General features: G+C 42.9%; 1 protein-coding gene across 1 annotated transcript in view; it reads right to left on the bottom strand.

Annotated features, from left to right (window-relative positions):
* Positions 1–7,293: 7,293 nt before the first annotated feature.
* Positions 7,294–27,902, bottom strand: part of LOC137561268 (uncharacterized) — a 43,604-nt gene continuing 22,995 nt past the window's right edge. The window contains exons 5-7 of the mRNA XM_068272529.1: positions 15,864–15,888; positions 15,547–15,584; positions 7,294–8,194 (exon numbers count right to left, since the gene is read on the bottom strand). Of these exons, the coding sequence (XP_068128630.1) occupies positions 7,932–8,194; positions 15,547–15,584; positions 15,864–15,888 (326 nt within the window). The 3' untranslated portion in view covers positions 7,294–7,931. The remainder of the gene's footprint in view (positions 8,195–15,546; positions 15,585–15,863; positions 15,889–27,902) is intronic.

Genomic DNA, 27,902 nt, shown 5'->3' with positions numbered 1-27,902 from the left:
CAGCACATTTACCAAGCACTGTGATTGGTCAATCAACCCCCAAACTAGTATTAATGAGCACTCCTGAAAGTGAGCCCTCACAGAGGTGCCTGGCTCTTCTACTGACCACATATGGTAAGTCCCAGCTGTCTTTCCTTATGATACCTTAATTTTTTTCCATTGCTTGTGAAGTTTTGCATTGAGAATTCGTTTTTTTGATTCGAGGTTTATCTTTGATTTTTACATTCTTTGCTTTTGGCTCAATATTTTTGTGAAAACATATAGAACTATATTTTAGCGCAAAGCGTCCAAAACAATAATTTTTATTCTAGCCCAAAAGATCGGTGTTTTTTTGTGGATATGTGCAATGTACGCAAAAACCACGCAAGTTAACGGGAATTTTTTTTTTTTCCCAAAAATTGTTTACTTGAAATTGGAATTAAACATTATTATTGCAAGATATTATGTGACAAGAATATTAACAGTTTTGCTCATCACTGCTCACAATTACCTTTTCCACTGTTTTTATCCCAATCACCCCCACTATTTAAAACCTATTTCACCTCTGATGTTTGATATTTATTTATCATTTTTATATATATTTTATTTTTATACAATTTAATGACTGTATGACTACACATGGGTTATGAGCCAATTATCTCTGTTTACAGCTATTGCTCTGTTGTTATTGCCTGATGAAGCGGGATCAAAACTGCGAAACGCGTTGCATATTTGGAGTTCATAAATAAAATATATTGACTGTGTTTACTACAGTCGTTGTGTGTCTACTTGGAGGAGGTAAGTCCACCACTACCTCCTCTATTTACCAAGAATTTGGTTTTTAAGCTCATTTAGCTTCCTTTTATCCTTTTGGCGCCTCTGTTCTCCTGCATAATTTTTTGTTTGTTTGGTTGGTTGGTTTTTTTTTGTTTTTTTTTTTTGTTTTTTTGACAAAGTGTGAAAATATCACCTTGGAGAAAAAGTTTATTTTGCATATTGGATAGCGTCTGATCGGTTATTGTACAAAAGGTTATATCTAATATTAGCAGTGACTAGCAGTGACTGTATTTTACTTCTTAAAATACAAAATTCAGAAGTTGTGTTTCAGCTTGGTTCCTTTTTTTTCTTGTTGAAGAAGCTCAATAGATTGTTTGAAATGTTTATGTAAAGCTATACTGTAATCATATTGTATTCAAATGTTAAATGTTATAAAAATATACTGTCTGTGCTGGACAGAATGAATGAAGGAGTGAAATAAAAGTCAGAGAAGCTAACCATATATCAGTCCTTACAGAGACACTGTCAGAATTCTAGCGGTTTTATTTATGCAGGAAAAGATGTCATATGTATATGTGTTAAGTTTTAATGTTCTATGCAAAATTTCATTGTAAAGTGAAAAGTTAGAGTACTTTATATTGCTCTGTGACATAGCATATTCCAGGCTGTGAGGCCTATAAGATTATTCTAGTTACAAAAAGTCAGAGCATTCTTGTTTATGCTAGTGTGTGGCCATGACATTTAAAGAGGCTTCTGTGTGAAGACAGAAAAGCAAGTTAAACTTACATTACTGCAGTAATTATAAATGCACATAATTATTACACACATATATTATTAATCTAAATATGAATGATCAATACAGACCCTTTAAAGAAAGAAATAGTTATTGTTAAACCCTATATAATAGAATCTATTACTTTAAAATATATTTAAAAGCTAGTGATGATTTGAGTCTGTGAAACCTTCTTGTGAGATTGTTTTAGTTTTAGAAGATGTTGACATGTTTCTTAGTTTGAAGGCCAAGGCCAGCAAAACATTTCCCAGACAGAGAAAGTCAAAATATGAGAGATATAAAAAAATAAAACGAGGGGTTTCCCCAATTAGTTAAAGATGACTCCATGATGCCATCTGGCGTCAACATTATTAATACTGTTTGTTATTTGTTATGAAAGGCTGACCTCTGCCGGTTGAAATTAGATATTTATTTCTTCATCAGAAAGACAAATATATGGAAAAGGATTTTATATTATCAAGATTTAATGTGCAATTATTTCTTTTATGATTAATTGTTTTAAGAAGAATTATATAATAAGCTTTATATTTAAATAAGTATATTAGAAGCCTTGTATGTTTCAATAAGCCTTAAATTGCTGAAGGCTCTCACAGGTCTGGTTACAGTGTCAACCTGACCAATCTCATACCTGGGAAAGTACCAAGACATTCCAACATAATTAACAGGGAACACTTTATCAGAAATGCGTCATAAATGACATTGTTTAGTCTCCATGTCTGGGTCAGCCAACAGACAAGATGGCTGTTGTCCATTTTTAATTAAGTGCGTCAGAAATGACCCTATATCAAATGTCAAGCACTCCAAATGACGTAAATTCCCACAAGATAAGGTAATTAAGAATTTATAAACAATAATATTGTGACTTAGGAAATCAAAACATGATAAAGCATTGACGCACGGAAGCTTTAGCCAATCAGAGTCTGGGATTCAGGGAAAGTCCAGATTAGGCAGCCATATTGCCTCCAACCCCTATAAAAGTAGGGCCTGAAAGCTCATAGTTTGCACAAGCCCAACAATCTCCTGAGAAGACACATGAGGCAGAAGCTACCTTCCCACAAGTGGTTCTAGATGCTGAAGAGATGACAGAGAAGGGGTAATATGCTTAATATTCTGGTGATTTACTTTATTAATTTTTCAGCATTAAGTTTTATTAAGATGTTAGCAAGAAGTTTTTAGAAGCTATTTTTTATGCTATTTCTTTAAAAAGATTACTTCAAGTTTTACACAGCTACTAGATACACAGCTATTGATACAGATGAGACTACTTTTGATCTTATTCTACATAACACAACCGTTATATTACTTTTTGAATGTACTTAGAAGATTGATAATTGCTTGGCTCTAAAGCCTTGATAAGATGGAATACTGTTAATAAGGAAACACTACTTGGAACTGTTCATATTTTGTATATATGCTGTATGATAAGCAAATACAATTTTTTATATAAAATCATATACTGAGTGCTCTGATTCATTTCAAGGTATACCGTCAATCTATAATTACTGTTATAGAGGGTTCAGACCCCGCTATGCCGGATTTATATGATAGCAACGCTTTAAGGGCTGGTCCTTTACTGAGTTAGCAATCATGAAAAAGGCAAAAATCGCTCAGGTTTTTGACAACACTATAAATTGTCCCCATACTTAAAATATTACATGGCGTTTAAAAAACTTCAGCCTGACTCAGCCTTGATTTCCGCCCTGCCTGTAGGAGCCTATTTCTAACTGGTCTTGACTCTTGCCCTGTGCATCACAGCAGTCTCAGTTTGCCACTGTGTTTGAAGATCGCTTATTAATGTCAGTCTGTGGTCACTCCTCCTTTCTTTTCACCTGTTCTGGCATGATGAAAAGTTATTTGTAAATTCCTAATTACCTTAGATGCACTTGGAGCAGTGTTTTGTCATCCAGCTGGTCATATTGAAGAGAGAAATGATCACAGCTTTTTGTATTATTAAAAAAAGTGAAAAAGAAGACTTTTACTTACCTTGGCCCTCCCCCCTCCCCCATAGTCTTTGAGGCCTCTTAGTGTCATTACGGTAAAAAAAAATCAACTTTTAAAAAAGATTTGAGTCAGGTGATCACCTTATTAATATTTCACAAAGCAAAAATGTAGTGTACTTACCGTATATACTCGCATACAAGACTCATTTTTTACCCCAAAAAAGTGGCCCAAAAGTGGGGGTCTTGGCTTGTATGCGAGTTACCTACTTTGAGTGGCCATTTCTGTGTGGGACAGGAGCTCCTCCACTTTCCATGGTGATGCGGGATGCAGTCCTGGCGTCCTGGATGGCAGGAGAGTGCCTGCAGGGGAATGTGAGGCAGAGCGGGGTGTCCAGTATTAGTGGAAGGCGGGATCTGGGATCGGAGAGCAGGATCGGATGCCAGCGTGCTTTCAACCACAAGCGTGTCCCGCTTTCCCTGCACGGCGGTGGCCAGCCAGAATGTGCTATAGATCCGGGCATCTGATGCTGCCAGTGACGTGTCTGGAGTGACAGAGTCCGAGCTGAATCACCAGCACATTGATCAGGAATTCCCTCTTCGTCCTGCACTTTCTGTGTTTCATATAGATGACGTGTTTTATATAGATGACGCCATCTAGTGGCATCTTTAGACAGCAAGTGCAGGATGGAAGAGGGAATCCCCGATCATTGTGCTGGTGATTCAGCGCGGGCTCTGTCACTCCAGATACATCACTGCCAGCACAGGTGCCCAGATCCATAACACATTCTGGCCACCACCGTGCAGGGAAAGTGGGATACGCGAGTGAAAGTGGAAGGGCCCCTGTCACACTTTGTTGGCATCTGATCCTGCCTTCCGATCCTGCTTTCCATTAACACCGGACACTCATCTCTGCCCCACATTCTAAATATATGCTTACTGGGTGCACATTTGGCTGTGGGAAGGAGGACTGCCTAACACCTGGGTGCACATTTGGCTGTGGGAAGGGGGCTGCCTAACACCTGAGTGCACATTTGGCAGTGGGAAGGAGGACTGCCTAACACCTGGGTGCACATTTGGCTGTGGGAAGGAGGAAGGCCTAACACCTGGGTGCACATTTGGCTGTGGGAAGGGGGCTGCCTAACACCTGGCGGCACATTTGGCTGTGATAAGGGGGCTGCCTAACACCTGGGTGCACATTTCGTTATGGAGAGGGAGGCCACCTCATGCTGGGAGCACATCACAATATTTATCCTGGGGAGGGTTATATGCGAGTCAATTACTTTTTCCTGATTTCTAAAGTAAACGTTTGGGGGTCGGCTTATATGCGGGTCGGCTTATATGCGGGTCGGTTTATATGCAAGTATATACGGTATGTAGGAATTTAACAGGCAGTGGCATGGAATTGTTCTCACACTCAGAGATGCTGGTTTAAAAATAAATTGCAGTCAGTGGTCTCTTATTTCTTTTCCAGAGCTGTATCTTTAATTAAAGGAAAGCAGAGCTAAGTGCTAATAAAAGTTTTATACATACCTGGGGCTTCCTCTAGCCAAATCCACAAGGATCGCTGCCACGCCACCGTCCTCTGCCTTCTCCTGCTATGGCACCGGGTCAGTTGGCACAGTTGGCACAAGAGAAGTGCGCCCTCTACGTATCTCTTCGGCGGCTGCTGGAGAGATACGTAAAGAACGCTCTTCTCTTGCGTTAGACTGGCCGCAACTGGCAGAAGTTATGGAACCCGGTGCCATAGCAGGAGAAGGCAGAGGACGGTGGCGTGGCAGTGATCCTTGTGGATGTGGCTAGAGGAAGCCCCAGGTATGTATAAAACTTTTATTAGTACTCAGCTCTGGTACACTTTAAAAAATACATTTTAATGTAGCACTTATAGAAGGTTTCTGGTAAAAATGTGAAAAACAAAAATCTAAATGGGGGCAAGTAAATGGTCACACTTATAGTCTGAAAAATAAGATGGAAAATGTAACAACATATGTATCCTTAAGACAAATTGTGTGACTGATATATACTGCATGTATAGTGTCTATTGAACCATGTAGATTCAAAAAATCTGTACAATTTTCTTTGCTTCAACGGTGACATTTGTTGGCATTTGTGTGCAATGTAGCTCTTTGTTAAATAGCCTTGTTGTTAAAAGGGTGACTACACTTTGGCACAAAAACAATCTATTTAAAATATGTAATAATTAGACAAACTGTTTTGTAACTACATGTCATTGAACTGTGTCTTTCAACTTTAGTTTGGGGCTGCTATAACATTATTAGGAACATTTCTGGTAACTATAGCTACTGTATACTGCTTTGTGTAATTCTTCTCTTTGTTTGTCTTGTTAGTTCTTAATGGAAACCAGATATGGTTTACTAGCACTAATTTATACTTACCTGCAGGGCCGGGCCGAGGCATAGGCTGGAGAGGCTCCAGCCTCAGGGCGCAGTGTAGGAGGGGGCGCAGAATTCATTCAGCTGTCATTCCTAATTGTGTTTGAAGCAGAAAGAAATAAGAAAAGGGGATACATGGCAGTGACTGCAAGCCATATAACTAGATATTAAGGTGTTGGGGAGGTTGTGGGCCCTGTGGCTCTCTTAGTCTAATAGCAATCAGTGTGTGACGGCTGGGGTGGCAGGGATGGAGGGGCGCACTTTGGTGTCTCAGCCTTGGGTGCTGGAGGACCTTGTCCCGGCTCTGCTTACCTGGGGCTTCCTCCAGCCTCATAAGTACCATAGCCTCACTCGCCATCCTCCTCAGCCCCTCTGTTAAGCCGATATGACTCCCGGTAATCCGGACAGTCGTGGCCGTCTATGCATGCACAGCTCGGCCGCATACCCCTTGTCGTGATCCCGTCCCCTGGAGCATTCTGTGCAGAAGCCCTCGACTGGCAGCGACTGATCAAATAACCAGGAGTCGTACCGCTCGAACAGAGGGGCTGATAAGGCCGGTGAGGGAATCCACAGTGCTTATGGGGATGGAGGAAGTCCCAGGTAAATATAAATAAGTGCTAGTGTATCATCTCTAGTACACTTTAACTTTGCACAAAGCAAGAAGAAAGAAATCCCTTTGCAACCTGACTGCATTGCTGAGTTTACTGCAAGGATACAATTGCCCATATGCAATTCATTTTTTCTCATGAGTTTTTTCCTAGGAGATAATTTTCACATTCTGTTTAAAATAACTTTTCAGCACTTTACAATTGAAAAAGTAGCCAAAAGTTGGAGAGCAAGTACTATCAAAATTATTTTAAGTATGTTCTTGCTTTCAGTGGTTTAAAAGGCAATTTATAACAAGGTGTGAAAAAATCACCTACGAGAAAAAGTGAATTGTATATGAGCCATTGACTCCTTTCACAATAATCATTGATTTCAGAAAACCACCACAGAGCAATCACAGGTATGTTTGTACAACAGAATACCCAAGGGTGATCCAAAACCACTAGGAAAGTATAGGGACTAAACAGACCAAAAAGCCCTCCTACTAAAAAGCAATGCTCAGTGTCATGTGCCTTCTTAAAACAGAATGTATTTGTGATAGTTCAGCGTTAAGTGAGCAACTGTGGACAGCCACAATGCATCACTACTGAATATGCAATGTCTGTGTGACACGGCTTGTTTGAATACTTGGATGATATAAAGATGATTTGGTAAAGATTCTTTTTTCTTTAAAAAGTCAAAGCCTAAACAGGTTTTAAAGAATAATACACACAAAGGGGATTTTTTTTATGACAATATATTGATTTGAAGTTGTAATTTTTAGTTTATATCAAGTGTCACAGCAGCTAAAAAGATATACTATAAATTGATAAATATTTGTTTATACTGCATAAGATAGGTTCACATATGGTTCGAGTCCCACCCACTGTATCCTCTAATGGCTAAGACCTCCAGCCTCTCTCTAAATCCTGTTCTCTGTTGCTGATATAAAACAATGGAAAGCCATACGGCAGCGGCAAAATCCAAGAGACACAGAGGTTAGCCGGGAGTGGTAGCTATCACGCTATTCTTCTATCACCCACATACTCACTAACAGTACTAATCATTGGCAGTGGGGGAACCACTGATGGCCTGGTGGGAATATTAGGGAAGAGAGGGGAAACAAGAGAAAGTGTTTCACTGTGAAATGCGTAGCTATTATGCCATAGGAGGCACTAGAGGCTATGGAGCCAGCGGGGTGAGGAATGCTCCACTGTACTGACCTGAATGTATATTGAAATATAAAAAAAATTCAATTTTTGGGCAAGAAAGAAATCAGTTTATATTTGATAATATACAGTAGATAAAAATACAACACTAAAGATCCGGTACCACAAAAAAAAATAAAAAATACATTAAAAAAAGATTCCAGTACGACTTCTGTGACTCCTATTTCTTGAATTTTTGAGCTCCTGTGTTTACTGCAGAATTTGCTATGCATCCAGCATCTACTGTTGGTTTTACTTCTTATTCCGAATCTGATGTGTTCTTTGCACCCAAAGATTCCGCACCAACGGTTGAATACTCAGCATTGGGTAAAGCCGTGACAACTTCTGAATATTCTGGGCTGGGATCAGCCAGAGTGCTTGTGCCAGCTTTGACATATTCAGCACCGGGTACTGCCGAAGGTTTCTTCACTATTTTAGCATAGGCTGGATCAATAGTTGACACACACGAGTACATGGAGTTTATTTTTTCCTCTCCTCCTCTGCCAACTGCATAGGGTGTACCTGTGGAGACATACATTCCACAGAGATAGAATATGTACATTAAAAATATAACCTGAACTGTTTCACAAACTGACATCAAAATTTACATTTTTTCTAAAGCAAATGTATTAAATATGACATACTGACTGTTACCTATAGGTGTGCCAAATGCTCAGTGAATATTTGGGTACACTCTATACATTGATCCCAGCTTACCTGAACGATATTTGCATAGAACATTGGGAAGTCCGATGAAAAAAAATCTAAATCCACTAAATGTCCCCTGTTGCAATTACATCCCATTCCCATTTATTATGAGATTTCAACATAGTTTTCAAATGATACATCGTGCAAAACCTGCTACTTGTGCAAGGGCAACTTTGATCTAACAAGCAAATGGTCTGGCAGCCTTTTCTAATGCTAGGCAATTTTCAGACAGATTTATTGTCAAATCGATTATTTTCAACATGTCCGTTCAGATTTCCAATCGATTCTTTATAGAAGTGAATGGAAAATCGATCAGAAAATCGATCAGAAATCAGATCCGACATGTTGGAAATAATCAATCTGACAATAAATCTATCAGAAAATTGCATTGTGTGTAACTAGCATTAGAGTAAGTTTCTATTTAACACAGAGTTACTTAATTGCGAGTCTACATATAATTTTAATGCTTTAAAGCGGTATTGTCAGCCATAAAAATTAAATTCCTACTATCCACTGCTCTGCGTTTATTATTAAAGTCTACATCCCGACCCTGCATTGCAAGCAGTCTAAAATAACAATAAATGTGTCTGCTGTAATGAATCTTATTTCAGTCAGGCTGGCTCTTTTCTCATACATTGCATGGGAGAGGGAAGCTAAAAAACAAAACAAAACAAAATCCTGTTATCTTCCCTCCTTCCCCTCCCACATTCCTTCTCTTTGCTGCTTAGCTAAGGGCAGTTCAGTGTGACATGAGGCTCAGAAGGGAAATAGAAGATATATTGCCTAACTCCTCTGCAGAAGCTGCAGAAATATGATCTATGTTCTGCTCACGTATTTACAAAGGAAACTAGATATATAGTTACATAGTTACATAGTTAATTTGGTTGAAAAAAGACATACGTCAATCGAGTTCAACCAGTATAAAGTACAACACCAGCCTGCTCCCTCACATATCCCTGTTGATCCAGAGGAAGGCGAAAAAAAACCTTACAAGGCATGGTCCAATTAGCCCCTAAAGGGAAAAATTCCTTCCCGACTCCAGATGGCAATCAGATAAAATCCCTGGATCAACATCATTAGGCATTACCTAGTAATTGTAGCCATGGATGTCTTTCAACGCAAGGAAAGCATCAAAGCCCCCTTTAAATGCAGGTATAGAATTTGCTTTAACGACTTCCTGTGGCAATGCATTCCACATTTTAATCACTCTTACTGTAAAGAACCCTTTCCTAAATAAATGGCTAAATTGTTTTTCCTCCATGCGCAGATTATGTCCTCTAGTCCTTTGAGAAGGCCTAGGGACAAAAAGCTCATCCGCCAAGATATTATATTGCCCTCTAATGTATTTATGCATGTTAATTAGATCCCCTCTAAGGCGTCTTTTCTCTAGACTAAATAAACCCAGTTTATCTAACCTTTCTTGATAAGTGAGACCTTCCATCCCACGTATCAATTTTGTTGCTCGTCTCTGCACCTGCTCTAAAACTGCAATATCTTTTTTGTAATGTGGTGCCCAGAACTGAATTCCATATTCCAGATGTGGCCTTACTAGAGAGTTAAACAGGGGCAATATTATGCTAGCATCTCGAGTTTTTATTTCCCTTTTAATGCATCCCAAAATTTTGTTAGCTTTAGCTGCAGCTGCTTGGCATTGAGTACGATTATTTAACTTCTTGTCAATGAGTACTCCTAAGTCCTTCTCCAAGTTTGATGTCCCCAACTGTATCCCATTTATTTTGTATGGTGCTAGACCATTAGTACGTCCAAAATGCATGACTTTACATTTGTCAACATTGAATTTCATCTGCCATGTATGCGCCCATATAGCCATCCTATCCAGATCCTGTTGCAATATGACATTATCTTCCTGAGAGTTGATGATTCTGAACAATTTTGTATCATCTGCAAAAAAAGCAACATTGCTCACTACTGCATCTACTAGGTCATTAATAAATAAATTGAAGAGCACTGGACCCAGAACAGACCCCTGTGGGACCCCACTGCTAACAGTCTCCCATTTTGAGTACGATCCATTGACCACAACTCTTTGTTTTCTGTCCATTAGCCAGTTCCCTATCCATGAACACAGACTCTTCCCCAGTCCTTGCATCCTCAACTTTTGCACCAGACTTTTGTGGGGAACAGTGTCGAAGAGCTTTGCAAAGTCCAAGTATATCACATCTACAGCATTCCCAATATCCATATTAGCATTCACTACCTCATAAAAGCTGAGCATGTTAGTCAAACAGGACCTGTCTTTAGTAAACCCATGTTTATGCTGAGAAATAAGATTATTTTCTACTATGAAGTCATGTATAGTATCTCTTAGTAACCCCTCAAATAGTTTGCATACAACTGATGTTAAGCTTACAGGTCTATAATTTCCTGGATCTGATTTTTTGCCCTTCTTAAATAATGGGAAAACGTGGGCTGTACGCCAATCCACTGGGACTCTGCCAGTTGCAAGAGAGTCACAAAAGATAAGATAAAGGGGTTTATCTATAACTGAACTTAATTCCCTTAGGACCCGAGGATGCATGCCATCCGGGCCAGGTGCCTTGTCTATTTTTAATTTATTTAGTCTTGCCTTCACTTCTTCCTGCGTTAAGTATTTAATATTACAGTTAGAAGATTGAGACTCTTCCGCCTCTGTAGTTTGCAACAGTGCTGTTTCTTTTGTGAAGACAGAAGCAAAGAAAGCATTTAATAACTCTGCCTTACCTTGATCATCCACCATTGAGTTCCCACCCTCATCCTTTAGGAGTCCTATACAGTCAACCTTTCTTTTTTTAGAGTTAATGTACTTGTAAAACGTTTTTTGGGTTAGATTTGATATCCTTAGCGATTTGTTTTTCAGCTTCAATCTTTGCCTGCCTAATTTCTTTTTTACAATTTTTATTGCACTCCTTATAATTGCTTAGTGCAGCCTCGGTCCCCTCCTGTTTTAAGAACTTATAGGCATTCTTTTTCCTCTTCATTTTATCTTTAACCTTTCTATTCATCCATAGAGGCCTTTTTTTATTCCTAGATATTTTGTTTCCATATGGGATATACAAACTACAATATTGATTGAGTATAAGTTTAAAAGCTTGCCATTTCCCTTCAGTGTCTTCCCCTTGTAGTACATTATCCCAGTTCACCAAACTTAGTGCCTGCCTAATTTGATTGAACTTTGCTTTTCTAAAATTCATAGTTTTAGTGGTCCCGCTGCCCCGTGGCCTATCCAGTCACCAGATCAAACGTTATCATGTTGTGATCACTATTTCCCAAATGTTCTTGAACCTGCACATTTGATACATTATCTGGTCTATAAGAAATGATCAGATCCAGTAACGCATTCCCCCTAGTTGGTTCAGTTACCATTTGGGTCAAGTAATTGTCCTGTAGTGCTGCCAGAAATCTGCTGCTTTTACCAGAATGGGTAGCCTCAATACTCCAGTCAATGTCTGGAAAGTTGAAGTCGCCCATAATTATGACCTCATTGCATGTATGTATGACAGTGCAGTTCTGCATACACCAGGATTTGGCTTCAGTCAGAGGCAGTAAATATGGAAAATTCCAGGAATAATTTTCTCTTTATTTACTATATAAATTCACTGAAATAAAAATGTGAACAGTACAATACATACAGTATGTTATATAAGTAGAACAAGTACATCTCTACTTATAACAAACCTACATTGCAGCTATCTAATGTAAAATAAGTATAAGCTCATTGACTTTGGCCTCAATTCACTAAGATCATGCTAGAGATAATAAAGCAAGAGAAAACTTACCTCCACACGTGAGAGAGTTATTTTACCTCTTCATTCCTTAAGTTACCTCTCCTGTAGTTAATTTACCTCCTCTGTAGTTAATTTACCTCCTCTGTAGTTAATTTACCTCCTCTGTAGTTATTTTCACACGCAGTTAATTAACAGCCTGTCTTTAACTCTGGAGTTATTTTAAGGATTGGAGAGTTAATTTAAAGACAGAAGAGTTAACTTTAGGCTTGCCTGAGGTAAAATGTTTCCTGAATACTACATGCCTTATCACCATGGTAACAACTCTAGAAGAGTTATTAAAGACAGGAGATAAGTTTAGTGAATTGAGGCCTTTGTCTGCATAGATCATACACTGTAGAGGCATCCTGATGCCTTGTGAGTTTCTTTTCAGTAGTGACTGTGCACTACTGGATCAGCAGCTATTCTATTGGGATGAGGATATCCCTAATCGTCTAAGTATAGGAGAGAAATATTATCTAAATGGTTACCAATAAGTGCTAGACCAATAAAATAATCAGTCCAAAACGTTATTCAATCCCACTTGTACAGATATGGATATTCAATATTGCACACACTTGAAATAAATATTCCACAGAATTTAAATAAATAGAAATGTTAATACTGATATATACTGTACAGCACACACACTTACAACAATCACACCTACCGCCTCACTGCAGTGGAAAAAAATTAAGATTGCATATAATTAAAAATAGCAAAAAAAAATAAAATATAAAAAAAAATGTTATGATAATAGTACAGATTAAAGGGGCACTATGGCGAAAAATTTTAAAATTTTAAATATGTGCAAACATATACAAATAATAAGTACATTTTTCCAGAGTAAAATGAGCCATAAATTCTTTTTCTCCTATGTTGCTGTCACTTACAGTAGGTAGTAGAAATCTGAAAGAAGCAAAAGGTTTTTGGACTAGTCCATCTCTTCATAGGGGATTCTCAGGGATTTATTTATTTTCAAAAGCACTTAGTGAATGGCAGTTGCTCTGTCCAACTGCCAAAAAACTGTAGCAAGCAGGGAAGCTGGCCAGCATCATTGTTTAAATCCTTTTTAGGGGATATTTTTATAAAGAATAAAAGTCTTGCTGAGAATCCCCTATAAAGATGTAGACTAGTCTAAAACCTGTCACTTCTGTCACATTTCTACTACCTACTGTAAGTGATAACAACATAGGAGAAAAGTAATTTACGGCTTATTTTACTCTGGAAAAATGTACTTCTTATTTGTCTCTTTGCACATATTTTAAATTTCACAATTTTTCGCCATAGTGCCCCTTTAATTTCTACTTTTGGTTTAACCTCTTGCCGACCGCGTCCCGCCAGTAGGCGTGGCCGCGGCGGCAGCCCCAGGACCGCCTAACGCCAATTGGCGTAAAGTCCTGGGGCTCTGTTTTGCAGGAGATCGCACGCAGGCTGCGCGCGCATCTCCTGCTTGGGGGGCGGAGCTCTGCCCCGCCTTCAGTCTCCGAGCGGCTATTGCCGCTCGGGAGACTGTTAGACGGCGTGATCGCCGTCTATTTACTCTGTGCAGCGCTGCGATCAGCAGCAGCGCTGCACTGGGGACAGCCGTGTGACAGCCGTGTGACACGGCTGTCCCCCTGGGGGACAAGAGAGCGATCGGCTCTCATAGGCAGAAGCCTATGACAGCCGATCGCCGTAATTGGCCGGCTGTGGGGAGGGAGGGAGCGAGGGAGGGAAGGGGGTTAAAGGAAGAGGGTTTTTTTTTTTAAAAAGGCAACACAAATATTTATTAAAAAAAAAATAAACATGGGGGGAGCGATCAGACCCCACCAACAGAGAGCTCTGTTGGTGGGGAGAAAAGGGGGGGGGAATCACTCGTGTGCTATGTTGTGCGGCCCTGCAGCTTGGCCTTAAAGCTGCAGTGGCCTTTTAAACTAAAAATTGCCTGGTCACTAGGGGGGTTTAGCCCTGCAGTCCTCAAGAGGTTAAAGAGGAACTCCAGTGAACATTTTACTGTTGGCAGGTGATGTAGCTGCTGCATGGTTTTTGGCAGTTAGAAACAGCTGTAAACAGCTATTTCCCACAAAAGGCTGAACTTTTCTTGTGGGATGGGTTACACCACAATATCAGCCATACGGCTGGTTGTGCACACCAACACCAGCCTCTGTTGCCCCATGGTGTGCCTCCAGGACCCCCCTGCGCACCGCTATAGCCCCTGCAGTGCTGGCGACACGCAGCTTGTCACCAGCACAATGTTTACCTTCTCCTGTCTGTTAGCGCTGCTCCCCCGCCTCCTCCGTATCGCCGCTACCCGCCCGCGTCACTTCCCTCCAATCAGCAGGAGGGAAGGGGCGCGGGCGGGTAGCAGCGATACGGAGGAGGCGGGGGAGCGGCGCTAACAGACAGGAGAAGGTAAACATTGTGCTGACAGCACTGCGGGGGCTATAGCGGTGCGCAGGGGGTCCTGGAGGCACACCATGGGGCAACAGAGGCTGGTGTTAGTGTGCACAACCAACCTCTGTGCCCCACTAACATAAGTAAATCCCACCTCGGGTTCTCTTTAAAGAGACTCCGTAACAAAAATTGCATCCTGTTTTTTATCATCCTACATGTTCCAAAAGCTATTCTAATGTGTTCTGGCTAACTGCAGCACTTTCTACTATGACAGTCTCTGTAATAAATCAAAGTATCTTTCCCCTGTCAGACTTGTCGGCCTGTGTCTGGAAGGCTGCCAAGTTCTTCAGTGTTGTGGTTCTGCTATGAACTCACTCTTCCTGGCCCCTCTATGCACACTGCCTGTGTGTTATTTAGATAAGAGAGAAGAGAGAAGCTGCTCTAATCAGCTGGATAAATCGTCCTCTGAGCTGGCTGGGCTTTCACATACTGAGGAATTACAAACAAGGGCAAAGCTGTTTGCAGGAAGAAAAGAGCAGCCTGAAACTTCAGTGCATGGGGGAAAGAAACACACAAATGATCTCTTGAGATTCAAAAGGAATGCTGTATACAGCCTGCTTATGTATGGATGTATTTTCTATGTGTGGACATACTGTACATCAACCTACTTCCTGTTTTGGTGGCCATTTTGTTTGTTTACAAACAAACTTTTTAAAACTGTTTTTAACCACTTTTAATGCGGCGAGGAGCGGCGAAATTGTGACAGAGGGTAATAGGAGATGTCCCCTAACGCACTGGTATATTTACTTTTGAGCGATTTTAACAATACAGATTCTCTTTAAGATAAATACTATCTTTTACAAAAGGTTCACTATATCATTATGTTGAAAAAAAACATTGCTATAGATGATATCCTTCTTCATGAATGAAGCATAACCATTGATTATCCACAGCCATGTATAGTTTATAAATATACTTTATTCCGTAATTCACATTCAGCAAGAGTAAACCTTGTATTGAATTACTTACATTCATACTCTTCCAAGGGGTCTTGAGCATTGGAATGGCTGAAATATTAGGTTGAAAATCATATAAGTCATTTTTTTCTTGATTTAGTGATTTGTTTCAGGATGCTCTTTGGTACAGAAACTATTTCCACTGTTTAGAATGTGTTAAGCTAAACTGTACTTGTAAATAAGAAGCCAATAGGCCCCATCATTAGGTGTATCCGTAGAGGCTAGAATTGGATTTCATTTGGCAGAAGTTTTTGCTTTTGCATTTTTTTTTTGTATGTCTTAAAACATTGAAAACAGTTCTTTATAAAGATTATATAAATTGTACTTCACCTGTTATTCACATTTTCCTGTAACCCTGTGGACAGAAAAAATACAATTAAAAATGGAAAGAAAATTTTGGAAAAGCTGCATGAAACATCCAAACTACATGAGTACCATAATTTTCGGCATATAAGATGCACTTTGTCTCCCTAAAAAATGGGGAGAAAAATTCCCTACATCTTATATGCCAAACACAGGGAGTCCCCAACTTACGAACGCCTGCCGATATGAACTGACAACCCGCCGTGATATCAAGGACTCCGTGCATTGTCCTCCATGTGTCTCCTGCTCCCCCATGTATCCTCCTCTGCCCCGTGTGTAAATATGAGAAGCGGTAGTGCTGCTCGCCTCATCAATGGCTTCAGCGGTGAACATAGACCTCACTTGTGACTTTCCTAGTGCAGGCTTCCACTGATGATGTGATCAGCAAAAGCCAGCACTAAGGGGACCATGAAGGAGAGGAGAGGTCTGTGTTTGCTGCTGGAGCAGTTGATGAGGTGAGCCCCACTGCCGCTTCTCATACTTACACATGGGGGACAGAGGAGGCAAAACAAAGGACAGATGAGGCCAAATGGGGGGCAGAAAGGGCCACACTGGGGACAGCAAGGACCACACTGGGAACAAAAGGGGAAATGTGGGGGCCAGAAGGGGTACACATAGGGGCCAGAAAGGGGACACAGGAGGACACAATAATTGACGGAGAGCATCTACAAGATGTTCCTAGTCTATGGATACACAAGTTTTAGTATATATTTTTTTCCATGATTTTTGCCCTCTAAACCTAGGTGTGTTTATATTCTGGAGCGTCTTATATGTAGTGATGTCGCAAACCTCCGATTTTCGGTTCGCGAACTTCCGCGGACGGTTCGGTTCGCGGAAAAGTTCGTGAACCCCAGTAGACTTCAATGGGGAGGCGAACTTTGAAAAATAGAAAAAATTATGCTGGCCACAAAAGTGATGGAAAACATGTTTCAAGGGGTCTAACACCTGGAGGGGGGCATGGCGGAGTGGGATACACACCAAAAGTCCCGGGGAAAAATCTGGATTTGACACAAAGCAGCGTTTTAAGGGCAGAAATCACCTTTAATGCTAAATTGCAGGCCCAAAGTGCTTTAAAACATCTTGCATGTGTATACATCAATCAGGGAGTGTAATTAGAGTACTGCTTCACACTGACACACCAAACTCACTGTGTAACGCACCACAAACAGCTGTTTGCGTAGTGACGGCCATGCTGGACTGGTGCGCAACATGGCCATAGTGTAGGCCGTGGCGGTTTTCCAGGCCATATGGTCGCCGGGCTGTGGTAGCTCAATGATAGAACAACAGTGACTGTCCAACTGATCAAATTTGGTCTGACCACAATGAAGCAATGACCTTATTATATTTTGTGTGCCACCCCCACCCGAGACACTCAAATAGCCGGCGGTCATTGCTTCATTGTGATACGCAAGCCCCTTCACCGCAGGGCAGCCAGAAAAATTAGGCAGGCATGTACAGGCACCCGAAAAATTAGTATAGCGGCCGCTGCTAGCAGCGGCCTTAAAAATTCAGGAATCCGCCCAGAGTCCTGGACCCTGTTGGTGGTGGTGGAGAAGGCAATCGGCCTGCAGGCAGAGATGCTGTGTGTGGGGACTGACTTAGTCTTCGGTCATGCAGTAGCCCTCCGGGATCCATGCCTCATTCATTTTGATAAAGGTCAGGTACTGAACACTGTCGTGACTTAGGCGACTTTTCTTCTCAGTGACAATGCCTCCAGCTGCACTGAAGGTCCTTTCTGACAGGACGCTTGCGGCAGGGCAAGAGAGAAGTTGGATGGCAAATTGGGACAGCTCTGGCCACAGGTCAAGCCTACGCAACCAGTAGTACAAGGGTTCATCGTCGCTGCTCGCAGTGTCTACATTCACACTCAAGGCCAGGTAGTCGGCTACCTGCCGGTCCAGGCGTTGGTGGAGGGTGGATCCGGAAGGACTATGGTGAGGCGTTGGACTAAAGAATGTCCGCATGTCCGACATCACCCTAAGGTCGCTGGAGCATGCTGTCTTGGCCTGCGTGGACTTGGGAGAAGGAGGATTACTGCCGTGTAAGACCGCCTGAAATGCCCACACAACTTCCTGGCCTACTTCAGGACATCCTCTAAGCCTGGGTACTTGGACACAAATCTTTGCACGACCAGATTCAGCACATGTGCCATGCAGGGTACATGTGTCAGCTTTCCCAAATTCAACGCAGAAATGAGATTGCTGCCATTGTCACACACCACGTTGCCGATCTCCAGCTGGTGTGGGGTCAGCCATTGCTCCACCTGTTTGTTAAGTGCAGCCAGGAGAGCTGCTCCAGTGTGACTCTCCGCTTTGAGGGAAGACATGTCTAAGATGGCGTGACACCGTCATTTCTGGCATGCAGCATAGGTCCTGGGGTGCAGGGGCTGTGTAGCTGGAGAGGAGATTGCGGCACCAGCAAAGGAGGAGGAGGAGGATGACGACAGCGAAGAGGATGTAGCAGGCGGAGAGGAGGTGGCAGGAGGCCTGCATGCAAGCCGTGGAGGTGTCACAAGTTGGTCCGCTGCGAAGCCACGTACTCCCTGCTTGCTGCCATCGGTGACCAGGTTGACCCAATGGGCTTTGTACGTAATGTAGCGTCCCTGCCCGTGCTTGGCAGACCAGGCATCCGTGGTCAGGTGGACCCTTGACCCAACACTCTTCGCAATAGATGACACCACTTGCCTCTCAACTGCACGGTACAGTTTGGGTATGGCCTTTTGTGAAAAATAATTTCGGCCTGGTATCTTCCACTGCGGTGTCCCAATGGCCACAAGATTACGGAAAGCCTCTGACTCCACCAGCTTGTATGGTAATAGCTGGCGAGCTAATAGTTCCGCCGCGCCAGCTGTCAGACGCCGGGCAAGAGGGTAACTGGCAGACATTTGCTTCTTATGCTCAAATACTTCCTTTATGGACAGCTGGCTACTGCTGTGGGCAGAGGAGAAGGAACCGCTCAAGGGCAGAGTCGGTGTGGAGCAGGGTGGCTGTGAAGGTGCAAGGGAGAAAGCGGCTGAAGAAGATGATGCACCTAAAGGAGGAAGAGGAGAAGGAGGGTGGCTTGTGTTTTGGGTGCTGCTTTTCCTCAGGTGTTCTTGCCATAGCTGTTTGTGCCTTTTCTCCAGGTGCCTTCGTAAGGCACTTGTCCCTACGTGAGAGTTGGCCTTTCCATGGCTCAATTTTTGCTGGCAGAGACAACAGATGGCTTTGTTCTGATCTGAGACACACATGTTAAAACATTTCCAAACCGTTGAGCCCCCCTGGGGTGATAGCGCTACGGTGGCATCAGCAGCTGACATTGAAAGGCATGTTGGCTGGGTGTCCATAGCTGGCGATACATGGCGCCAGACACTGCCCCCAGCTGTTTCTGAGGATGAGCTCCCTCTGCTTCTATCATGGACTCGTCTCCTCCTACTCCTCTCTGACTCCCCCTCTGAACTGTCCCCCTGGTCATCTCCTCTATTGGGAACATACGTCGCATCCGTATAATCGTCATCATAATCCTCCTGCCCAGCTTCACTTTCCTCAGACACCTCCAACTGCACCAACATCAGGTGGTTCATCATCCCCCTCCTCACATGTTACGTCCATACTATCGCCACCTAACTCAGACGTATAAGGTGGTGTACCTGTGCCTTCTTCTTGTTGTTGCAGTAGTGGCTGTGAATCAGTGATTTCACCACCACCACCAAATAACTCCTGCGAAGTGTCAAATGCAGTGGATGTGGTGCTTGTACTAGCGCTGATGGCACTGGCTGCGGGAGATGAGGTGTTCTGTGTTAAATACTCAACCACGTCTTTACAATTTTGGGAAGTGATGGCACGTGCCTTCTTCAGAGCACTGTACTTTGGGCCAGGTCCGCACGAAATCACAGCAACACCACCTCGCACAGACCTGCCGGTGCCAGGTGGCCTTCCTCTGGGTCTGCCTCTACCTCTTCCTCTACCTGGTTTGTCCATTTTGTCCATCTCGGGGGGATGCTAGGTATATGCAGTGAGGTGGGTTCACTCAACAGTAAAGGTAGTTATATGCAGTGAGCTGGGTTCACTCAACACAACAGGTAGTTAGATGCAGTGAGCTGGGTTCACTCAACACAACAGGTAGTTATATGCAGTGAGGTGGGTTCACTCAACACAACAGGTAGTTAGATGCAGTGAGGTGGATTCACTGAACAGTAAAGGTAGTTATATGCTGTGAGCTGAGTTCACTCAACAGTAAAGGTAGTTATATGCAGTGAGCTGGGTTCACTCAACACAACAGGTAGTTAGATGCAGTGAGCTGGGTTCACTCAGCACAACAGGTAGTTATATGCAGTGAGCTGGGTTAACTCAACAGTAAAGGTAGTTAGATGCAGTGAGGTGGGTTCACTAAACACAACAGGTAGTTATATGCAGTGAGCTGGGTTCACTCAACACAACAGGTAGTTATATGCAGTGAGGTGAGTTCACTCAACACAAAAGGTAGTTAGATGCAGTGAGGTGGGTTCACTGAACAGTAAAGGTAGTTATGTGCAGTGAGCTGGGTTCACTCAACACAACAGGTAGTTAGATGCAGTGAGCTGGGTTCACTCAACAGTAAAGGTAGTTAGATGCAGTGAACTGGGTTCACTCAACACAACAGGTAGTTATATGCAGTGAGCTGGGTTCACTCAACACAACTGGTAGTTATATACAGTGAGCTGGGTTCACTCAACAGTAAAGGTAGTTAGATGCAGTGAGGTGGGTTCACTCAACACAAAAGGTAGTTATATGCAGTGAGGTGGGTTCACTCAACACAACAGGTAGTTAAATGCAGTGAGCTAGGTTCACTCAACACAAAGCTAGGTATATGCAGTGAGCTGGGTTCACTCAACACAACAGGTAGTTAGATGCAGTGAGGTGGGTTCACTCAACACAAAAGGTAGTTAGATGCAGTGAGGTGGGTTCACTGAACAGTAAAGGTAGTTATATGCAGTGAGCTGGGTTCACTCAACACAACAGGTAGTTAGATGCAGTGAGCTGGGTTCACTCAACAGTAAAGGTAGTTAGATGCAGTGAGGTGGGTTCACTCAACACAACAGGTAGTTATATGCAGTGAGCTGGGTTCACTCAACACAACTGGTAGTTATATGCAGTGAGCTGGGGTCACTCAACAGTAAAGGTAGTTAGATGCAGTGAGGTGGGTTCACTCAACACAAAAGGTAGTTATATGCAGTGAGCTGGGTTCACTCAACACAACAGGTAGTTATATGCAGTGAGGTGGGTTCACTCAACACAAAAGGTAGTTAGATGCAGTGAGGTAGGTTCACTGAACAGTAAAGGTAGTTATATGCAGTGAGCTGGGTTCACTCAACACAACAGGTAGTTAGATGCAGTGAGCTGGGTTCACTGAACAGTAAAGGTAGTTAGATGCAGTGAGGTGGGTTCACTCAACACAAAAGGTAGTTATATGCAGTGAGGTGGGTTCACTCAACACAACAGGTAGTTAAATGCAGTGAGCTAGGTTCACTGAACACAAAGCTAGGTATATGCAGTGAGCTGGGTTCACTCAACACAACAGGTAGTTAGATGCAGTGAGCTGGGTTCACTCAGCACAACAGGTAGTTATATGCAGTGAGCTGGGTTCACTCAACAGTAAAGGTAGTTAGATGCAGTGAGGTGGGTTCACTCAACACAAAAGGTAGTTAGATGCAGTGAGGTGGGTTCACTGAACAGTAAAGGTAGTTATATGCAGTGAGCTGGGTTCACTTAACACAACAGGTAGTTAGATGCAGTGAGCTGGGTTCACTCAACAGTAAAGGTAGTTAGATGCAGTGAGCTGGGTTCACTCAACACAACAGGTAGTTATATGCAGTGAGCTGGGTTCACTCAACACAACTGGTAGTTATATGCAGTGAGCTGGGTTCACTCAACAGTAAAGGTAGTTAGATGCAGTGAGGTGGGTTCACTCAACACAAAAGATAGTTATATGCAGTGAGGTGGGTTCACTCAACACAACAGGTAGTTAAATGCAGTGAGCTAGGTTCACTCAACACAAAGCTAGGTGTATGCAGTGAGCTGGGTTCACTCAACACAACAGGTAGTTAGATGCAGTGAGGTGGGTTCACTCAACACAAAAGGTAGTTAGATGCAGTGAGGTGGGTTCACTGAACAGTAAAGGTAGTTATATGCAGTGAGCTGGGTTCACTCAACACAACTGGTAGTTATATGCAGTGAGCTGGGTTCACTCAACAGTAAAGGTAGTTAGATGCAGTGAGCTGGGTTCACTCAACACAACAGGTAGTTATATGCAGTGAGCTGGGTTCACTCAACACAACTGGTAGTTATATACAGTGAGCTGGGTTCACTCAACAGTAAAGGTAGTTAGATGCAGTGAGGTGGGTTCACTCAACACAAAAGGTAGTTATATGCAGTGAGGTGGGTTCACTCAACACAACAGGTAGTTAAATGCAGTGAGCTAGGTTCACTCAACACAAAGCTAGGTAGATGCAGTGAGCTGGGTTCACTCAACACAACAGGTAGTTAGATGCAGTGAGGTGGGTTCACTCAACACAAAAGGTACTTAGATGCAGTGAGGTGGGTTCACTGAACAGTAAAGGTAGTTATATGCAGTGAGCTGGGTTCACTCAACACAACAGGTAGTTAGATGCAGTGAGCTGGGTTTACTCAACAGTAAAGGTAGTTAGATGCAGTGAGCTGGGTTCACTCAACACAACTGGTAGTTATATGCAGTGAGCTGGGGTCACTCAACAGTAAAGGTAGTTAGATGCAGTGAGGTGGGTTCACTCAACACAAAAGGTAGTTATATGCAGTGAGGTGGGTTCACTCAACACAACAGGTAGTTAAATGCAGTGAGCTAGGTTCACTGAACACAAAGCTAGGTATATGCAGTGAGCTGGGTTCACTCAACACAACAGGTAGTTAGATGCAGTGAGCTGGGTTCACTGAACAATAAAGGTACTTAGATGCAGTGAGTTGGGTTCACTCAACACAACAGGTCGTTGGATGCACTGAGCTGGGTTCATTGAACAATAAAGGTACTTAGATGCAGTGAGGTGTGTTCACTCAACACAACAGGTAGTTGGATGCAGTGAGCTGGGTTCACTGAACAATAAAGGTACTTAGATGCAGTGAGCTGGGTTCACTGAACACAACAGGTAGTAAGATGCAGTGAGCTGGGTTCACTGAACAATAAAGGTACTTAGATGCAATGAGCTGGGTTCACTGAACAATAAAGGTACTTAGATGCAGTGAGCTGGGTTCACTGAACACAACAGGTAGTAAGATGCAGTGAACTGGGTTCACTGAACAATAAAGGTACTTAGATGCAGTGAGCTGGGTTCACTGAACAATAAAGGTACTTAGAGGCAGTGAGCTGGGTTCACTGAACACAACAGGTAGTAAGATGCAGTGAGCTGGGTTCACTGAACAGTAAAGGTACTTAGATGCAGTGAGGTGGGTTCACTCAACACAACAGGTAGTTAGATGCAGTGAGCTGGGTTCACTGAACAGTAAAGGTACTTAGATGCAGTGAGGTGGGTTCACTCAACACAACAGGTAGTTGGATGCAGTGAGCTGGGTTCACTGAACAATAAAGGTACTTAGATGCAGTGAGCTTGGTTCACTGAACACAACAGGTAGTAAGATGCAGTAAGCTGGGTTCGCTGAACAATAAAGGTACTTAGATGCAGTGAGCTGGGTTCACTTAACAATAAAGGTACTTAGATGCAGTGAGGTGGGTTCACTGCACACAACAGGTAGTAAGATGCAGTGAGCTGGGTTCACTGAACAGTAAAGGTACTTAGATGCAGTGAGGTGGGTTCACTCAACACAACAGGTAGTTGGATGCAGTGAGCTGGATTCACTGAAAAGAAAGGTACTTAGATGCAGTGAGCTGGGTTCACTCAACACAACAGGTAGTTGGATGTAGTGAGCTGGGTTCTCTGAACAATAAAGGTACTTAGATGCAGTGAGCTGGGTTCACTGAACACAACCGGTAGTAAGATGCAGTGAGCTGGGTTCTCTGAATAGTAAAGGTACTTAGATGCAGTGAGGTGGGTTCACTCAACACAACAGGTAGTTGGATGCAGTGAGCTGGGTTCACTGAACAATAAAGGTACTTAGATGCAGTGAGCTGGGTTCACTCAACACAACAGGTAGTAAGATGCAGTGAGCTGGGTTCACTGAACAGTAAAGGTACTTAGATGCAGTGAGGTGGGTTCACTCAACACAACAGGTAGTTAGATGCAGTGAGCTGGGTTCACTCAACAGTAAAGTTAGTTAGATGCAGTGAGGTGGGTTCACTCAACACAACAGGTAGTTATATGCAGTGAGCTGAGTTCACTCAACACAACTGGTAGTTATATGCAGTGAGCTGGGTTCACTCAACAGTAAAGGTAGTTAGATGCAGTGAGGTGGGTTCACTCAACAGTAAAGGTAGTTATATGCAGTGAGGTGGGTTCACTCAACACAACAGGTAGTTAAATGCAGTGAGCTAGGTTCACTGAACACAAAGCTAGGTATATGCAGTGAGCTGAGTTCACTCAACAGTAAAGGTAGTTAGATGCAGTGAGGTGGGTTCACTAAACACAACAGGTAGTTAGATGCAGTGAGGTGAGTTCACTCAACACAAAAGGTAGTTAGATGCAGTGAGGTGGGTTCACTGAACAGTAAAGGTAGTTATATGCAGTGAGCTGGGTTCACTCAACACGATGCAGTGAGCTGGGTTCACTCAACAGTAAAGGTAGTTAGATGCAGTGAGCTGGGTTCACTCAACACAACAGGTAGTTATATGCAGTGAGCTGGGTTCACTCAACACAACTGGTAGTTATATGCAGTGAGCTGGGTTCACTCAACAGTAAAGGTAGTTAGATGCAGTGAGGTGGGTTCACTCAACACAAAAGGTAGTTATATGCATTGAGGTGGGTTCACTCAACACAACAGGTAGTTAAATGCAGTGAGCTAGGTTCACTCAACACAAAGCTAGGTATATGCAGTGAGCTGGGTTCACTCAACACAACAGGTAGTTAGATGCAGTGAGGTGGGTTCACTCAACACAAAAGGTAGTTAGATGCAGTGAGGTGGGTTCACTGAACAGTAAAGGTAGTTATATGCAGTGAGCTGGGTTCACTCAACACAACTGGTAGTTATATGCAGTGAGCTGGGTTCACTCAACAGTAAAGGTAGTTAGATGCAGTGAGCTGGGTTCACTCAACACAACAGGTAGTTATATGCAGTGAGCTGGGTTCACTCAACACAACTGGTAGTTATATACAGTGAGCTGGGTTCACTCAACAGTAAAGGTAGTTAGATGCAGTGAGGTGGGTTCACTCAACACAAAAGGTAGTTATATGCAGTGAGGTGGGTTCACTCAACACAACAGGTAGTTAAATGCAGTGAGCTAGGTTCACTCAACACAAAGCTAGGTATATGCAGTGAGCTGGGTTCACTCAACACAACAGGTAGTTAGATGCAGTGAGGTGGGTTCATTCAACACAAAAGGTAGTTAGATGCAGTGAGGTGGGTTCACTGAACAGTAAAGGTAGTTATATGCAGTGAGCTGGGTTCACTCAACACAACAGGTAGTTAGATGCAGTGAGCTGGGTTTACTCAACAGTAAAGGTAGTTAGATGCAGTGAGGTGGGTTCACTCAACACAACAGGTAGTTATATGCAGTGAGCTGGGTTCACTCAACACAACTGGTAGTTATATGCAGTGAGCTGGGGTCACTCAACAGTAAAGGTAGTTAGATGCAGTGAGGTGGGTTCACTCAACACAAAAGGTAGTTATATGCAGTGAGGTGGGTTCACTCAACACAACAGGTAGTTAAATGCAGTGAGCTAGGTTCACTGAACACAAAGCTAGGTATATGCAGTGAGGTGGGTTCACTCAACACAACAGGTAGTTAGATGCAGTGAGCTGGGTTCACTCAGCACAACAGGTAGTTATATGCAGTGAGCTGGGTTCACTCAACAGTAAAGGTAGTTAGATGCAGTGAGGTGGGTTCACTAAACACAACAGGTAGTTATATGCAGTGAGCTGGGTTCACTCAACACAACAGGTAGTTAGATGCAGTGAGGTGAGTTCACTCAACACAAAAGGTAGTTAGATGCAGTGAGGTGGGTTCACTGAACAGTAAAGGTAGTTATATGCAGTGAGCTGGGTTTACTCAACACAACAGGTAGTTAGATGCAGTGAGCTGGGTTCACTCAACAGTAAAGGTAGTTAGATGCAGTGAGCTGGGTTCACTCAACACAACAGGTAGTTATATGCAGTGAGCTGGGTTCACTCAACACAACTGGTAGTTATATACAGTGAGCTGGGTTCACTCAACAGTAAAGGTAGTTAAATGCAGTGAGGTGGGTTCACTCAACACAAAAGGTAGTTATATGCAGTGAGGTGGGTTCACTCAACACAACAGGTAGTTAAATGCAGTGAGCTAGGTTCACTCAACACAAAGCTAGGTATATGCAGTGAGCTGGGTTCACTCAACACAACAGGTAGTTAGATGCAGTGAGGTGGGTTTACTCAACACAAAAGGTAGTTAGATGCAGTGAGGTGGGTTCACTGAACAGTAAAGGTAGTTATATGCAGTGAGCTGGGTTCACTCAATACAACAGGTAGTTAGATGCTGTGAGCTGGGTTCACTCAACAGTAAAGGTAGTTAGATGCAGTGAGGTGGGTTCACTCAACACAACAGGTAGTTATATGCAGTGAGCTGGGTTCACTCAACACAACTGGTAGTTATATGCAGTGAGTTGAGGTCACTTAACAGTAAAGGTAGTTAGATGCAGTGAGGTGGGTTCACTCAACACAACAGGTAGTTAAATGCAGTGAGCTAGGTTCACTGAACACAAAGCTAGGTATATGCAGTGAGCTGGGTTCACTCAACACAACAGGTAGTTAGATGCAGTGAGCTGGGTTCACTCAGCACAACAGGTAGTTATATGCAGTGAGCTGGGTTCACTCAACACAACAGGTAGTTATATGCAGTGAGCTGGGTTCACTCAACACAACTGGTAGTTATATGCCGTGAGCTGGGTTCACTCAACAGTAAAGGTAGTTAGATGCAGTGAGGTGGGTTCACTCAACACAAAAGGTAGTTAAATGCAGTGAGCTAGGTTCACTCAACACAAAGCTAGGTATATGCAGTGAGCTGGGTTCACTCAACACAACAGGTAGTTAGATGCAGTGAGGTGGGTTCACTGAACACAAAAGGTAGTTAGATGCAGTGAGGTGGGTTCACTGAACAGTAAAGGTAGTTATATGCAGTGAGCTGGGTTCACTCAACACAACTGGTAGTTATATGCAGTGAGCTGGGTTCACTCAACAGTAAAGGTAGTTAGATGCAGTGAGGTGGGTTCACTCAACACAACAGGTAGTTAAATGCAGTGAGCTAGGTTCACTCAACACAAAGCTAGGTATATGCAGTGAGCTGGGTTCACTCAACACAACAGGTAGTTATATGCAGTGAGCTGGGTTCACTCAACACAACAGGTAGTTAGATGCAGTGAGCTGGGTTCACTCAACACAACAGGTAGTTAGATGCAGTGAGCTGAGTTCACTCAACACAAAGCTAGGTATATGCAGTGATGAGGTGGGTTAAGTAAACACAACACAACAGGTACTAGGTATATGCAGTACTTGGTAGTACAATGCGCAGCTCCCTGTCACACACACAGGTAGTCACTGAATGTGCTGGGCTGCTGGCAGTGGCACACACACTATCAATTAGCACGGCTGTGCACGCAACAAAAGTGTCAGTTTGACACACAGAAAAAAAAAAAAGTACAGGATTAGCTATGAAAAGAGCTGTTGAGGGGTGCTATAAAAGCAATAATAATCAGCCAGGAGCAAGCTAAGAAGCCAAGAATCTAACTAATCTTTCCCTAGAAGAACAATCTGCAGCAGCTCGCCCTAGTCTGTCTAATAGCAGGCAGACGAGTGAGTGTAATGGCCGGCAAGCCTGCCTTATATAAGGGGGGTGGGGCTCCAGGGCTTAGTGTAGCCTGATTGGCTACAATGTGCC

The sequence above is a fragment of the Hyperolius riggenbachi genome, chromosome 3 (genome assembly GCF_040937935.1).
Source record: "Hyperolius riggenbachi isolate aHypRig1 chromosome 3, aHypRig1.pri, whole genome shotgun sequence".
Classification (NCBI taxonomy): domain Eukaryota; kingdom Metazoa; phylum Chordata; class Amphibia; order Anura; family Hyperoliidae; genus Hyperolius; species Hyperolius riggenbachi.
The sequence above is the reverse complement of the archived record's forward strand: the minus strand, read 5'-3'. Positions and strand labels throughout refer to the sequence as shown.